This window comes from Prinia subflava, chromosome 9, assembly GCF_021018805.1.
Source record: "Prinia subflava isolate CZ2003 ecotype Zambia chromosome 9, Cam_Psub_1.2, whole genome shotgun sequence".
Taxonomy (NCBI): domain Eukaryota; kingdom Metazoa; phylum Chordata; class Aves; order Passeriformes; family Cisticolidae; genus Prinia; species Prinia subflava.
The window spans coordinates 34,812,625-34,827,364 of NC_086255.1; the positions used below are offsets into that span (position 1 = coordinate 34,812,625).

The 14,740-nt window shown below is 45.3% G+C and overlaps 1 protein-coding gene across 2 annotated transcripts in view; it reads left to right on the plus strand.

Annotated features, from left to right (window-relative positions):
* The window catches only part of CTNNA3 (catenin alpha 3), a 419,849-nt gene that overhangs the window by 384,416 nt on the left and 20,693 nt on the right, over window positions 1–14,740 (plus strand). For both annotated transcript variants that reach the window (XM_063406388.1, XM_063406390.1), the window contains one exon: window positions 10,300–10,405. In XM_063406388.1, coding sequence (XP_063262458.1) covers window positions 10,300–10,405 — 106 coding nt within the window. The remainder of the gene's footprint in view (window positions 1–10,299; window positions 10,406–14,740) is intronic.

The window sequence follows — 14,740 nt, forward strand, 5'->3', positions numbered from 1 at the left end:
GGAGTGGGAAGCAGCTGGGGCTCTCTGCAGAGGGATTCCTCAGAGCTGACTGGGCTGTGGTTCACCTGGTGCTTTGGGAGGCTGCAGCTGCAGTTGCAGACAGCCTGCACACACCCCTGGGTGCCTGCTGTGCCAGCGTTCCCAGGAGACAGCCGGGAGTGCCCCTGCAGCCAGGCTGGCAGTGCCCAGGGGACCACAGGCAGGCCCTGCCTTGCAAGGACCAGCCTTGGGTGTCCTTGGCACTGTCCCCTCCCTGCCCAGCGCAGAGTGCAGGGGAGCCCTCACGTCTGCCTGCCAGTTCAATGGGACTTGTTCAGAGCCCCGTCACTGCTGCTCACAGACAGAGTTCACAAATTCCTGAACACAGCCTCTGAGGCTCTTGGATGGTTTCCTGTATTACAGAGGTTAAAATCTCCAGATAATTTCTGTTCATGACAGGAAAAAGTGGGAGAAGGCAGATTGATGAGGCAAGTAACAGAGACTTTTCTGCAGTCACTGAAACAGTAACTGTGGGTATGTAACACCGTGATTAAAGTGACAGCCAAAATAAAGTCTATGACTGGTAGGGTCTGCTGACCATAGCAACTAGAAATGAAAGTGTCCTTTGAAAAACTGGGTCTGGAAGCCGAAGGAGATGGAGAAGCATCTGAGAGATAACGAGAGTAAGAAGAGGTGAGAGGCGTACACAGTTGATGCCTGGTTGAGATGGCAGAACTCCTGAGATGCTGTGGTGTTCCCTCACTTTGCACTAACGGTGTTTGTGTACAGCTGTGAGGAGTGGATCATGGGGAGTCTGGGGAGGCATTTCTGGTGCCACAGAAAAAAGGGCCTGGGAAATTGCAACTGGGGAAATCAGTTTTTTACAGCTGTAAATAATTCCCTCTGGAACTAAACTTGAGCCTCATGGACATCATCTGCCTACAACAGGCATAATCAGACTTACTCAAGTGCACTATCTTGTACAAACCACTGCTTTTATGATAATTTAATCTCTTTAACAAACTCGTACCAAACATAGAAGGATTTCTCTGTTTATATGCACTTACAGAGATGAAAATCCAAGACATGCCATACTTTGACTTGTGCACACAGATAGACACCCTTGGCAGTTGGGAATTCTCTTGCAGTCTTTGGTAAGGTGCATCATCAAAGTCCAGTTTATACCCAGCTGAGACCTGCTGCAGGACAGCAGCTTCCTCTCTTTCCACTTTTTTCATCACTACAGGCTGTTGACATTCCTTAATTTTTTCTTTTTAGTTCAGTGTAAAATCCACTGATTAATAGTTTAGCAACAGCAACGAGCTTTGTTGTTGGTCTGCATGAATGAAGCCGAGTTTATTGAACACTCTGCTGCTTTATAGACCTTTCAAGCACCAGCTAAAAACAACAACTTGCTTAAGCAAGATCTGTGTTTCTTAGTGACATTGCTTAACTCTGGGCTAGCACTGACTTGCACAGGCCTGCACTGTCTTGCAGAGCAAGCACACCTTCTCTCTTCCTCTTTCAGGGTCCTGCCGGGGCTTGTGGCCCTCTAGCACATCTGTCTCTGTAATGAGTTCAGCAGTACTCTGAGTCCTGCTTCCCAGCGGTATTCCCACAGAATTGTGTCAGGATTTCTCAGTTCCACAGGTATGATCAGGATGGTAAAGCAGTGCTCTGCTATATGGGACTACATTCTGAGGCAGGAATTCCTTTCTGGTTTTATGCTTTTTACCAGAAACACTTCTTAGTTGTTTTGCAGTGCAGCCAAGTTCTTAGTGCCTGGATTGCTCTAACAAAGTTTATTCAGCTGACAAAATAGAGTATGGGAGCTTGGAAATACACCTGTTTGTCCTTGCCATGGTCAAATAGCTTGATTGCCACTTCATTTATCCAAGCAGAGAGGAAGAAAACTCGGGGATCATCAGGAGAAGGTCCCTTCTGTGTTTATGTATCCTCAAATGCATTGTCCAAGCAGTGCTGCAGATGAAGGGCGTTGTGTTTGTCGTGCTGCAGTCCTGCTGCCTGTTCCAGCTCAGAGATGGCCAGCTCTGGGAGCAGAACTACTGAGGATGGACCTGAGGGCCCACAGACCCCTGCTAGTGGCACTGGAGATGAGCTACAAATGTACTACAGGGTCTTCCAGGTGCTTTGGGGAAATCACCACAGCACTCAGGTTTTCCTCAGAGACCACAACTGATCTTGGTTTTGGTGGGATTCAGGGAATTTTGGACATGGCCATCAGAATTGAAATTGATAATCACTGAAGGTCTTAGAAAAATCTGCTTCTGTATTGTATGAAGTGCTGAGAAAGATTTTGGTAGCTGTATTTTGATCTTGGATTTCACAATACAGCAAGTAAGAGCAACAAAAATAAATTACTCAATCCCTCACAGAGTGAGCAAAGCCTTCTAAATAGTAGCTTGGCTTTATTTAGTAGAGCTGATGAAAGCCCAGGGGACTTGGGGAGAGAAGGATGACCCAGATAGGAAAACTACCAATGTCAGATCAACAATGAGTATCTAGATAGCAGAGCAGAAAGAGACATAGGACTGTCAGAAAGTTGTATTGAGCTGAAAAAATTGCTGTAATAACAGTAATTTTCAATTCCCATTTCACTGCCACAGAGGTGTAAAGCCTTCAACTTATCCCATGGATTTTTGTACTGGCGTTCATTTTCATTATTTCTTCAGCCAGATTTGCATTTTCGTTCTGCCTTGGAGAAGGGGAGAGTATGGAAGTACAGCCCCCAGGAGCAGGGTGGCACTGGGACAGGACCTGGCAGTGGGTGGGATGTCACTGGGGCTGGACCTTGTTCTGTGTGAGTGCCACAGCTTCCCTGTGCACAGCACCGGCGGTTGGACAGGAGGAGCCTGAGTGCCTATTGCACTGCAATAAGCTGAAGCTTGGAAGCAAACCCAAACCTAATCCATTCTGTTGGCACTCAGTCTTCTCTTTCCTAAATGAAGTCTTACATCTTCCCAGGAATTTTCCTGGCACTCTACAGAGACCTCGGTACTGTAAAAAGAGCAGAAGTGTTTATTTCTCCCCTGCATTCATCACTTTCCCATTACCTCTTCTGCAGCATGCTGGTGCTGATTCCTGATGGATTTGTGGCCCACTAACACTCAGTGCCTCTCACTGTGCTGTTGTGTAGGGACTGACCCTCCATGTGTTTCTCTGTGTTTGATTTTCCTACCTGAGGGCACGTATCCTTTTTTTTGTTGCATCTGCTTTTTCTTCCAGCTTATCTCAGGCTAGGAGGCCAGGTTTGGAATTAAGAATTACCTATTTCCTTCTTCCACATCAGTATCAAATGTAAGTTCATTAAGCATTCTCTTTATTCCCTTCTTTCACGCCATGAATAAAGAACTGAGCAGCTCCAACACAAGGCAGATCCCAGAGAAACGAGGTTGCTTCTCTTCTGCCCTCCACTGTGGCAGCAGCCCTTTGATAACCAGTCCCTCTTGGAGCCTGCTCTTCCAAGTTTGGCATCTCCTTAGCAAGCAATCACTTCATCTATTTTCTACATATTGTTTAGGCAGATTATGAAAACACAACAGGAGAAGGTTTCAGACCCTGCCTGAAGATACGTGGTATTTACAGCTTCTAATCTTTCCAGAAGCCATAAAAGCTTATTTTCCATTAGTTGGACAGTATTGAAGCTTGAGAAATCATATGGGCTGTTACTCATCTCTGTTGGATTCTACCTGCTTCTTGTTTGTTTGATTACAAACTGATAGGATTTACCTGGTCTCAGCAGACACCATTTGGAACTGACAGACAATTGGGGCAGCTGCTTTGCTGTCATTGCTGCCAAGGGGTTTGGAAGGGCACCAGGGGCTGGCTTCTGCACAGTCCAAAAGGAACCGGCCCTGAACAGCCTTTACAAACACTCCTGTACAAAGTACACAGGTTGGGTTTGTGTGCATCACCTGCTCCTGCTGTACACAGCCCATGCTTCTGCACCTCCTCCCTCATTCCTCATGGAGGGAGATGCAGACCCCAGGTATTACCAGTGCAGGAGGGCAGCAGGGAAGGGAAACTCCTGCATTAAACCCATTTTCACTTTCAGAATTACCTAACAGCCAGGCAATATGCTGTGTTCACGTTGCCTGGAGCTCCACTGTCCTAGTCCTGGATCCACAGAATCCAGTATTTTTGTAAGTCTTAAATTCCTTTACTCACAAAAGGTATTTCTACATACAAAATACTATTTATTACAATGGGGTTATGGTTGTTTACTTCATGTCTTCTAATGTTTTTTTCACTCTGCCCTTTTCTCATCTGGCTGCACTTTCATTTATATTACATTAATTTTGTTAAGAAATAGACCTGCTTCAGCCATTGCACCTGTAAATGTCGAGTGGGGGTTTGGCCTTAATTCAGTTGATTAGTTCTGCTGCATTAAGAGTTCTTCTCTTGCAGTTTCCAAACCTGTACACCCAGACAGCAACAGAAAATGCATGCTATGAAAACCTTTCTTGCTCTTGTGTCTACAGCTGTAACAAACTGGCAGAGGATCAGCCCTGGGATCCACCTATACAATGTCCAATTACCTCTTCTCCATGTGGATTTCCTGAGGAGCTCTGCTGCCTCCTGTTTGTGTACGTGTAACTGATAGAGATGTGCAGCCAGACGTAATAAAAGGGATTTTTGCTTTTAGCCATGGTTCTAAAAAGCGTAGTTTCTCCTCCTTGAACACCAAGCCATTCACAGATTTCACCTAAAACTCTGCTTGTTCAGCTGGGAGGAGCAAGCAAAGTGATCTGCAGGAAAAAACTATTCACTCAGTAAGTTCAGAGCATTTGTAATGAGGGAGGTGTGAATCCTTCCTTATCCCTGCTCCCAGGACTGCACACAATCACTGGGTTAATAAAACAAAAAGCAAACTTCAGAAACGGCTTATGGAATAGAGATCAGAATGTGTGACTGGAATCCAGATTTCCTACCATGCAGAGCAGCAGTGGGGGCAGAAGAAAGGAGAAATACTGGGTGTGTTTGGGGACACAAACTGCAGGAGGTACCAGTGGTACCTTGGAATGAACAACTGAATTAACTGACCACAACAGTGTCTGTGAAAGGTAATCCTTATTTGTAGGAGTGTCTTTCTGTGGTAGGGTAATGGCTGTACCTTATAACGGCTGTACCTAACTGCACAGCAGTGTACATAATGCACTTTGCTCAGGACAAATAATGTAAACATAAATATACCTGAAGTAGCACTTTCAACCCCAGGATGGGAGCTCTGACCCTCCTCACCTCAGGAAATGTCCAGTCCACTCCCAGCTGCAAGGAGACCTTGCCAGCTCTCGGCCTCCTCCAGCCCTAGCAGATGGTCCAGACCGGGGTGCTCAGGTGACGCTGGCCTGGCGTTGGCCAGGATTGCCAGAGCTGATCTTTGCTGAGCTCAGGTTTGAACAGCAAGAAGGACATTGCTGGGCTAGGACTGGTTTGCAGTTGTGCCTCCTCTGCAGTGCCCCAGGCACACTTGCAGTTGGAGTGGGAGCTGTCAGGACCTGCTGAGTGGCAGAGCAGGCCTGGTGGCAGAATGGTCAGAGCCTGGAGCTCAGGGCCGCAGAGTGGCCGTGACCGGGGGCTGTGGGGAAGCTTTCAGCTCACACCCTGCAGTGCTGTGACTGTCCCTGTGCTGGGCTGGGAGCTGGGAGCTCCTCAGGCACTGCCCGCTGCAGCTCCCTCCGACTGCTTGTGCTGCAGGGCAAGAATGGAGCACAGTGTGTAGGGGAAGCCACCAGCTTTGCTTGCAGACAGAGTTTCTCTTCCTGGAAAAGGTGATGGCAAAGACGTTTTGGAGTTGAAGTGTAATTTTCCATTACTATAAGAATTAAGAGTATCACTGCTTTTCAGAGAGAAATTCCAGTGTGAAAGAAAACAGAAAATAATGCCCCATACCAGTGTCTGCAAATCACTGGTTAAGTTTAGGCAGACAGAGATGGAGTTGCTCTTGGTTTTCCTGGAGCAAAAATGATGAGATTTGAGAGGCTTCAGGCTTTCTTTCACAATTGCCCAAAACCCGTGATGGTGTACTTATTAACACAGTCCCAACTTTTTCTTCCTGTGATTTTGCCTTCCAAGAAACGCTGAGGTGAAGTTTTGGGATTTTTTCTCCTAGATCTCTGTGGAGATACTCCAAACTGCTTTCTTTTACATAACCCGTTTTCTTTCTTGTTAGACTTAGCTGGATGTCTCTGTATATATTATTTATGGCCTATTCCCAGTTTTGTTGTTGGATAGAGCAGTTGATTTGAGCTGTAGTAACAATCCATCACTACCTTGGGAAGATGTAATTGTTTGTAAATATAGTACTTCTTTGTACTTATTATTATTATTATTCTTGTTCTTATTATAGTATATATATAATATAGTAATTCTTTGTACTATATGTAACATAGTGTAACCCTGTAGCGTTACACTAATATAGTGTCTTGTCTTTGTTTTTCATCACCTTGAATGTGTTATCAGCTTGCTCAGCCTGTAAGGCTTTATGCTTGGAAATGGGGAGGTGTGAGGAAAACAGATGTATCAGATCTTCCACACAGTGAATCCAGAGTCTAGTGTTGCAGGTTATGAACTCAGTGAAGTCTCTGGGGACGAACTTCAGTAACTGAGTGTGTGAGGTGAAGTTTGGCCTTAAACATTAGAGACTGGGAGCAGGGAATAAACAGTAAGATTAAAGCTGACTTGAAAAAATTGTTTTTAAGTACTACACAGTTTCCATAGCAGAGAAATTAGAATTTCTTCAGGGAAAGAGGTGGAAAACTCCACAATGGAGAAATTTCTTGATGTTGTTGACCAGCAGATGGTACTTGGTAGAAAGGTTTTATACATTTGTTTCTTGAACAGCTGTAGGTGCATGAGTTATTGCATGCAGGTCTGCACTATCCACCATAATTTGCAATGCTTCAGCATGTGGTGGTAGAGGATCAGGGAGTAGAATTGTAGGAGGAAAGGGATGCTGTTAGAATGATACAGAGAAAGACCTTAAATATGTGGAAAGGCATTCCAGAGAGTGAGATGGATAGCTCAGGAAAACACTGCCTTTCAAGCAGTGTTTTTTCATACTTCAGACTTGCCCGAAAAAAAATGCAAGTACATATATAACTTGGTAGGAAGCTGTGCAGTGGCTGGGGAAACAACCTAGATGATTTAATAGACTTTATGTGTCTCTAACATCTGGATTCAGGGAGTTAATCTGAGTTAGGGGCCCTTCTGAATCCACTGATTTTGTGCTAAATCAGAAGTGGGAATTCGCAAAGTGCACAGCTGCACTGTGCACTTCGGTACCATTAGGTACCATTAGAAGGCAACGTGTTGAACCTTGTAGTTATTCACCAAAAGCCATGAAGCTCCTTTGTTGAATTTCAAATAAAATCACAGACTGCAGAGCCCTCAGCAGAGACTGGAATGATGCCACCCTCAGAACTGTGTGGTCTCCACTGGCAGTGGTGCCAGGGCCCTCCCTGAGCCTGCTCCTGCAGAAGCAAGCTCTGAACCTCCTCCCTGCCCAGCACAGCCCCGGGGCCCCTCGAAGGCTCTCTGTGTCCCACAGCCTCTCCTGCTCACGATTCCTCCCCTGCCCCACTCCAGACTTCCAGACTGTTGTGGTGTAAGCCCTTCTGTCTCTCCTCATGTTTACGACCTGTAATTGTGCTTTTTGCACAGCTTCCCACTGCGCCCAAGCTTCCGTCAGGGAAGCCTCACAGACCTGCAGCTGCAGTCTTACAAAGCCGGGAAAGGCACAGGAAAGCTTTGTGTGGGTTATTACCCGTGTGCGTACCTTGGTGTGCTGCTGCTGTTTCCACGGCAGCTCTGCCTCAGGGACTGCTGTTCGGACTGACGGCTGAAACAGCCCCTCTGGCTTTGTACAGAAATGCTACAGGGACTCTCTCTTCCTAGGCAGCAGATCACTCATGTCCAAATTTAGTGTTTGCAGTTGAACTAGCATCCTGGTTTGGGTTTTCTTGTTTTTTCTCTCCGTTTCTTCCATTTGGCCAGTGATTCAGCAGATCTGGTGTACTTTCCCAAGTATTCTTTTCAAAGTACTCAGAATTTCCCAACATCATAAACTGGGACTAATGGCTTATTGTGCCATACCCTAAGGCAGTTAAACCTCTGCTTCATGTCAGAGGCTCTGGATTTTACATGAAGGTAGAAAAAGGAGTACAGATAATTCTTGGTTGTGTAACAAAGGCGCTTTCTTTGTGCCTGTACCTTAATGTGCTGGGGTTTCAGCACTTTTTAACACAAGGCGAAAGCATTCCTAAATATTTAATATTTATTTCAAGACTGAGCGGTGGCTGACAGCTCAGAGGCATCGCACCCCACATTTCTTACTGGCTGTAGTGGAGAACTTCAGCCACTGGTGCAGTAGGTGCCATGTGGGGCAGAAGTCTCCAGAACAATCATTACTGAGTGTTCCTCTAGTGGCTCTGAGGGGGGCCATGTTTGTGGTGAAAAGTTCATTTCATTTTCATTTGTCTGAAGTAATTTTTTTGAGTGGAATTGTCTCATTCTCAATAGATCTCTGAGGGTACAAGAAAATCACTGGTTTAATTGGAGAACTTCACCCTCAAAATACTGAGCCAGGTTCAAACGTCAGCAAAGCTGCTGCAGATACGAGAATTACCTAAGCAGAAATGCCTTGAACTGTTCATGCCACCTCTCCTTTGCTGGCAGTTTCAGTCCTGGGTTGGACATTGCCAGGGGGGCACTGGGCTGCTGGTAGTTTGTGGAGCAGCTAAAGGATGTGCAGTGGATGCCTGACAAACCCCGGGCCTTTGGAACTGCTGCAGCGTAAATAACGATGAGCCAGTGGCCCGGAATGGAGGGAGGGGCCAGTGGGCACCCTGACAATTGGGTGTACAACTCAGGATTCAAAGGGAAAAGACCAGGAAAGGCAAATGAAGGATATGGGCGAGGGTTCAAGCACTTAATCCCTGATACAGGGGATCGCAGTTGCAAATTTACTGCCCACATACACTATAATTTTTTCATAAACTGATCAGTCTGCCAAGTAGGCTTGCCATAACAAGAAGGTGCCTTTCTGTAGAACAGGGATGTGTAAAACACTGGATTCTAGGTTGTTCCAAATGTGAGCTTCCAAAGCTGAGAATAAGGAACTGTTGTAAGTAAAGTGTGCTTTCCTCCAACGACTGAGGTCTTTGCTGAGCAATATGATTAATCAAGACGAGGTTAAACATTATCTGCTATGTTGTGTTGTCACCACTGTCATTTCCTGGCTGCAGTGTTTGTGCAGGTCCATACTATAATATTTTTAGGTTAAATGAGGTTTTTACTGGAGTGCTCTTTACGTGTGAAACCATACTGACTTTGAGGAAAATGGCTTCTCATTTGAACAAAGAGTTACAATAATTTTTTTCGTGCTGTCTATTTCCTTTGTCCAGTGCAGAACTTGTAAATTGATTTGGGGCCTTCAGAAATTAAATACACAGTAAACTAGAAGTATTCCTGTCAAAGATGTTGGAAGGCAAAGCAGAGTTCAGCAGCATTGCTCACTTTTATACATGCATGAAGTAAAATTAAGTGTTGATTTTAGTTTAGGTGAAGTGTTTCAGCATTAAAGAGGCTGACACTCAAGCAAATGTGAAGAGAAGGGTGGTCATACTTCCTGCCTTAAGTATTCACATTTTACTTCTTAGTTCTTAGAAACATTCTCCTGTAATTAAAGCAGCTTTTTGGGCTTGGGAGGGGGGCATAAAGAGGAAGATTCTAACTTTTTGGCAGACTGTTCACAAGAATTTGGCTGAAATTCTGAAGAAATTCTGTAATTGTTTGGGGAATATTTTTCCGCTATGCCACATGTGTGTTCTGAGTAGCGTGTGTAAGCTGATTTGCAGCCCTGTTCATACATCTCTTCTTGTGCTTCGGTGCACCAATTACATTTAAAAAACCCCAACCAAACCAACTCCAATATTTTTTGACCAGATATCGATGATGACTCTCAGAATGCACAGAACTTAACTTCCTTGGAACATACTACTAGAAAACTCATGGAAGGGAAAGGAACTTCATACAACTCTGGGAATAGCAAACTGCCCAAGAAATATCTTAAAAATCAGAATTTGGCATGGGTTGTACTTTCAATATGAAGAAACTGTGATATCTTTCTGGAACTTCTTCATCCCTTTGATGCCAAAGCAAATTTGTGGCACATGAAAACAGCTGGAGGGGGGATTTAATTACTGTCATTTGTGTCTGGATCAGTTGCTTTGTTTAATGGAGTAGCTGTGCCCCTGGTTTGCAGGCTGTGGTTTATTCTGGTGTCTGTGTCCTGTGCAGGGGGCGAGGCCCGCTGAAGCACACGTCCGATGTCATCAACGCCGCCAAAACGATCTCGGAGTCGGGCTCGCGCATGGACACGCTGGCGCGGCTCATCGCCGACCAGGTCAGTCCCCAGGGGCACGCAGAACCCTGCCCTGCCAGCCACGCAGCCCGACACCTCTGGGTGTGCTACAGGCGTGCCCTGGAGCCTTTGGAGCGCTTCTGGGGCACTGCTGGCACAGATCCTGTCTGAACTCCTGTGGACTCTCTTCTCCCTTCGGATCAGTGTCTGTTTGTGTACACTCTGAAATGGATCTGGGCACACACACTGATCTGCACTGCATTTGTACACGTGTGTGAACATCTGTGAGCTCCCTTAAGCTATGAATGCAACATTTCAGACACACTGTATATGGGAACATGTACATATACACACGCACTTACAATATATATATTCGTGGCTGCTTTAATATATATATATATAAAATCATTAACATATTAAGGTGTATGTTAATATATAAATAGTTGTATAAAAAGCTGTTGTCCTGGTTTAACCCCAGCTGGCAATTAAGTACAATGCAGCTGCTCGATCACCTACTTCTGGAATTGGAAAAAAAAGGAAACCTCATGGGTTTTTATAAAAAAGTTTAATAATTTAAAATATAGTAGTAGTAGTAGTAGTAGTAGTAGTAGTAGTAGTAGTAATATTGATGCTGAAAGAGAGGGGGAGAGAGGACTGAGACCAGAGAGAAAGAAGTGATGCCCAGCACAATTCCCCAGCATGTGCTCCGTGATGCCCATCCTGTCCCTGAACAGCAGTCACCCCCTTCCAGGTGAGTCCCCCATACTGGCCATGACACTCCATGGAGCTGGTGTGGAATAGCCTTTGGCCACTTGGGTCACCTGTGCTGGCCCCAGCGCTTGTGCACCGCTCACTGGCAGGAGGTGGGACACTGGAACGTCCTCGTGTACTGGCTTCCTTCCCGTACTGAATCCAGCACAGCACAGGGCCAGACACTGCGGAGAGCACGAGCGCTCTGCAGGCAAAGCCAGGCCAGCTGTGCAGGCACCACAGGCCCATCCTCCCTGGCTGACCTGGCTGGATCAGCCAGCAGCAGCGCCAGCTGCTCACGGTGAGATCTGTGAACACAGGATGGTGGCACTGGCACAGACCTCTGCTGCTCTGGGCAGGGGCTTGGTCTCAGCTTAGTAAGGACAGACTTGTCTGGCTCCAGAATGGTTTGTTCTCCACCCTCTGCAGAGTTACAGAATCCATGCTTTTGCTGTACCTTCCTTCTCTGCCCCCTACCCCTAACACTGGCTGTTTTGGCCTCTGCAAATTTGCAGCTTGAAGGTGATTTTTTGTTTTCCACTTAATTTTTATTTATGTTTATAGTTATTTTCAGTCACTGTTATGAGTTATTTATCACCATGAAATGCAAAGTGTGAGAGTTCGAAGGTGTGCTTTATTGCTGTTTGATTCCTATATCAGAAGGCTTGACCTCCTCTGAACACCCAGCAGGACAGGGTAACTGAGCAGCCTGCCCCGGGGAGCTGCAGGTGAGAGCACACCTGCACCTCCTCACTGGGCGGGCCGGCCCTCTTGAGGGCTGTAGGACACCAGCAGAGGGATGCAGGAAATGGCACTGTGCAGGTGTCTCTCCTGAAGTGATTCCTCCTTTGTGGCTGCCTTTCAGGTGCAGGGCAGCACAGGACAGTCACTGCTTTCACATGCTCACATGTTCACCTCTCTAGTCCCTTCACTCTTTTATTTTCATTTTCAGTGCTTGCTTTTCTACTGTCTAGGAAGCAACACCAGTCTGTTAGTGGTTGTCACGTGTCTCCCTGAATTCCAGATACCAAAGAATTCCCATTTTGCATCTATACAGTTGTGATCAGATTTGTGGAAAGAACTCCTGATCTTGACACACATTCTTCCAGCACTGACAACAGCTCCTTCCAAGATTTTACCTATCACAGGTTAAAATTCAAACCTGTCACTGATACACTGCAGAAAATGATGAGATAGCAAAGCCAAAGATGAGTAAGTATCACAAATTCCTGCTGGTTTTAGGACAGGAAATCCACTCTCACTGAAATATTTCTTTTAGGAAAGAAAGACTTCAGCTGTGTTACTACAGCAAGACTAGAAACATGAACAAATTAGTCTGAGGAAAAAGTATTCATGAACTATTAATGGTGGTAATTTGTGTGTCCCCTCAGAGCTGCTGGGAAATGTGATATCATTCAGGTTATTGTAACCCTTTTACTGAATTGACTCCAACTCTTTGCCTTTGTCCTGGCTCAGAGCTGACACCTGGGAGCCACCTGACCCCTGGATTTGTTCTGTGCATCTGAGGGACACTCCTTACTTACAGGCGTTGCTTGGATTTTAGATGCAGTTTTATATTACATTATATACAGTAAAACGAGAAAAACCCAAACACAGATCAAAAGCTGAACCAAGGCAGCCCTTCCAGTTATGGTGAACACAATTGCAAGTGTTGCTAGGTAGGTGTCAAACTTGGTAAAAAAGAGCATCTTGATTTATTTCTCCTATTACAGATACTCTTAGTACGATCCTCTCATTCCTTGCATGGCTAGAGGTCTTTTAACTTCTGTAATGTTTTTTGGCTGTGCCAAGTTATTCTTTAACTTAGAAAGCTCTTTTCTCATTGTGGTTTTTTTTTTTAATCTCAAAGGTATTTTCAAATTCCTTTTCTCAGCTGTTATTTTGCCAGGTTTCCTATGCCCTGCACTCCCGGGGTCTTAAAATAAAACAAACTTTACATTCCTCTGGGCTACCAGATAACTGTTCTCTGAATTTGTTCCAAACTGGCTAAGCCCATCAGGAATTTGGTGCCCAGAGAACATGAATGCCAGTAGTGCCTTCCTGAGCAGCATTCACACTTTCTAGTGGAGTATTTCACATGTTTTATTAACAACTAAATTATGTAGAATTTCTATGAGGTGGAAAAAAAGGATTTGTATGATTTTTATAGCTCCCTGTTGCTGTGTTTGAAGGGACAGGATACAGTGTGGTTGTCTTGATTTGGAAAGACAGGTGTCTGCTAAGGAAGGTAGGAGCCTTCCTGAAAATAGAACATATAAACCCTCTCGCTCTGAATTATAATTTTGAAATTAACAGGCTCTCAGGCAAAGATACGGGAATAGGAGTAACAGTTCTTTACTAGGAAAATTAAACTAAAAATGCAGTAGTGCAAAAAACACTGACAGAATCAGAATACAACCTGACATCCTGTTGGTCAGGGTGGTGGTAGCAGTCTAATTAGAATTGTGGATCCAGTCCTTCTGGAGTGGTTTTGATCTGATCACAATCGTATAGATGCAAAATAGGAATTCTTTGGTATCTGGAATTCAGGGAGACATGTGACAACCACTAACAGACTGGTGTTGCTACCTAGACAGGTAGAAAAGCAAGCACTGAATATGAAAATAGAAGAGTGAAGGGACTAGAGAGAGCATGTGAGGATGTGGTTCTGGGGAGGCAATGAAGGGTGTTGTTTTCCTCTGAAGGTCCAGTGGTGGTGAGATGGGTCCAGTCCTCCTTTGCAAAATCCAGTGCACACAGGCTGTGCTGGTGTTCTGAATCTCAGGTTTTATCCAGGTGGGAATGCTGGGCTCCTCCCTTGGGTGGAGCCTCTCCCAGTGGGATGATGTAGTTGTATCAGTCTTGTGGTGAGCCTTAAGGGCCCATGAAAAGCAGATATCCCCTGGAGGGAGGATGGGTGTGGAAGAGACAAGGAACACTGCCCCACCTGGTTCTAGCAGATGGTAATAATACATGCTTTTGGTTACATCTTGCATTGCGCCCTAAGACAGTGGTACAATTTGCAGAACTCAGCTGTACTTCAGTCCATAGTCACAAGCACTTCTAGGATGGCTCAGAGTAACAACGGTGAGAATAATCACAGTTACAGCATCAACAGCAACCTATGCACATAAGTCACAAGTGCATAGGTTCACTAGAAATTCATTATCAGGAAACGTTTCCTTTTGTCAGAAGATTTTTGTTCTTTGTTCCTTCTGTCAGAAGACTGCTATTTAATGTGACCTGGAAGCCCTAAGATAACAAAGGCAGTACATCACCCCAGTTTGATGAAATGTGCTCAAGAGTGAGGTCTGTATTAAGAGACTCCTTTGTGCTGCAGTTGGTTTGCACCTATTAGGATCCCAGTCAGGCCCTGGCTGGGGTCATTTAGACTGCTGTTTGTCAGAGCTAATTACGGTGGTCAGGAAAGCTCCATGTAAATAATCCCTTTTGGTGATGGGAGCCCCCCTGGTGGAAGAGCAAAGCTACCTCCTGTCTGTGCACAGCACACATTTATAGGAGGTGGTGGGTGATTATCCCCAGTATTGACCCCCTGAAGACAGATTTGGATTCTGTAGAGAAATGCTTTGGCCTTTGTTAGCAAACAGATGAAGTGAGAGCAGACCA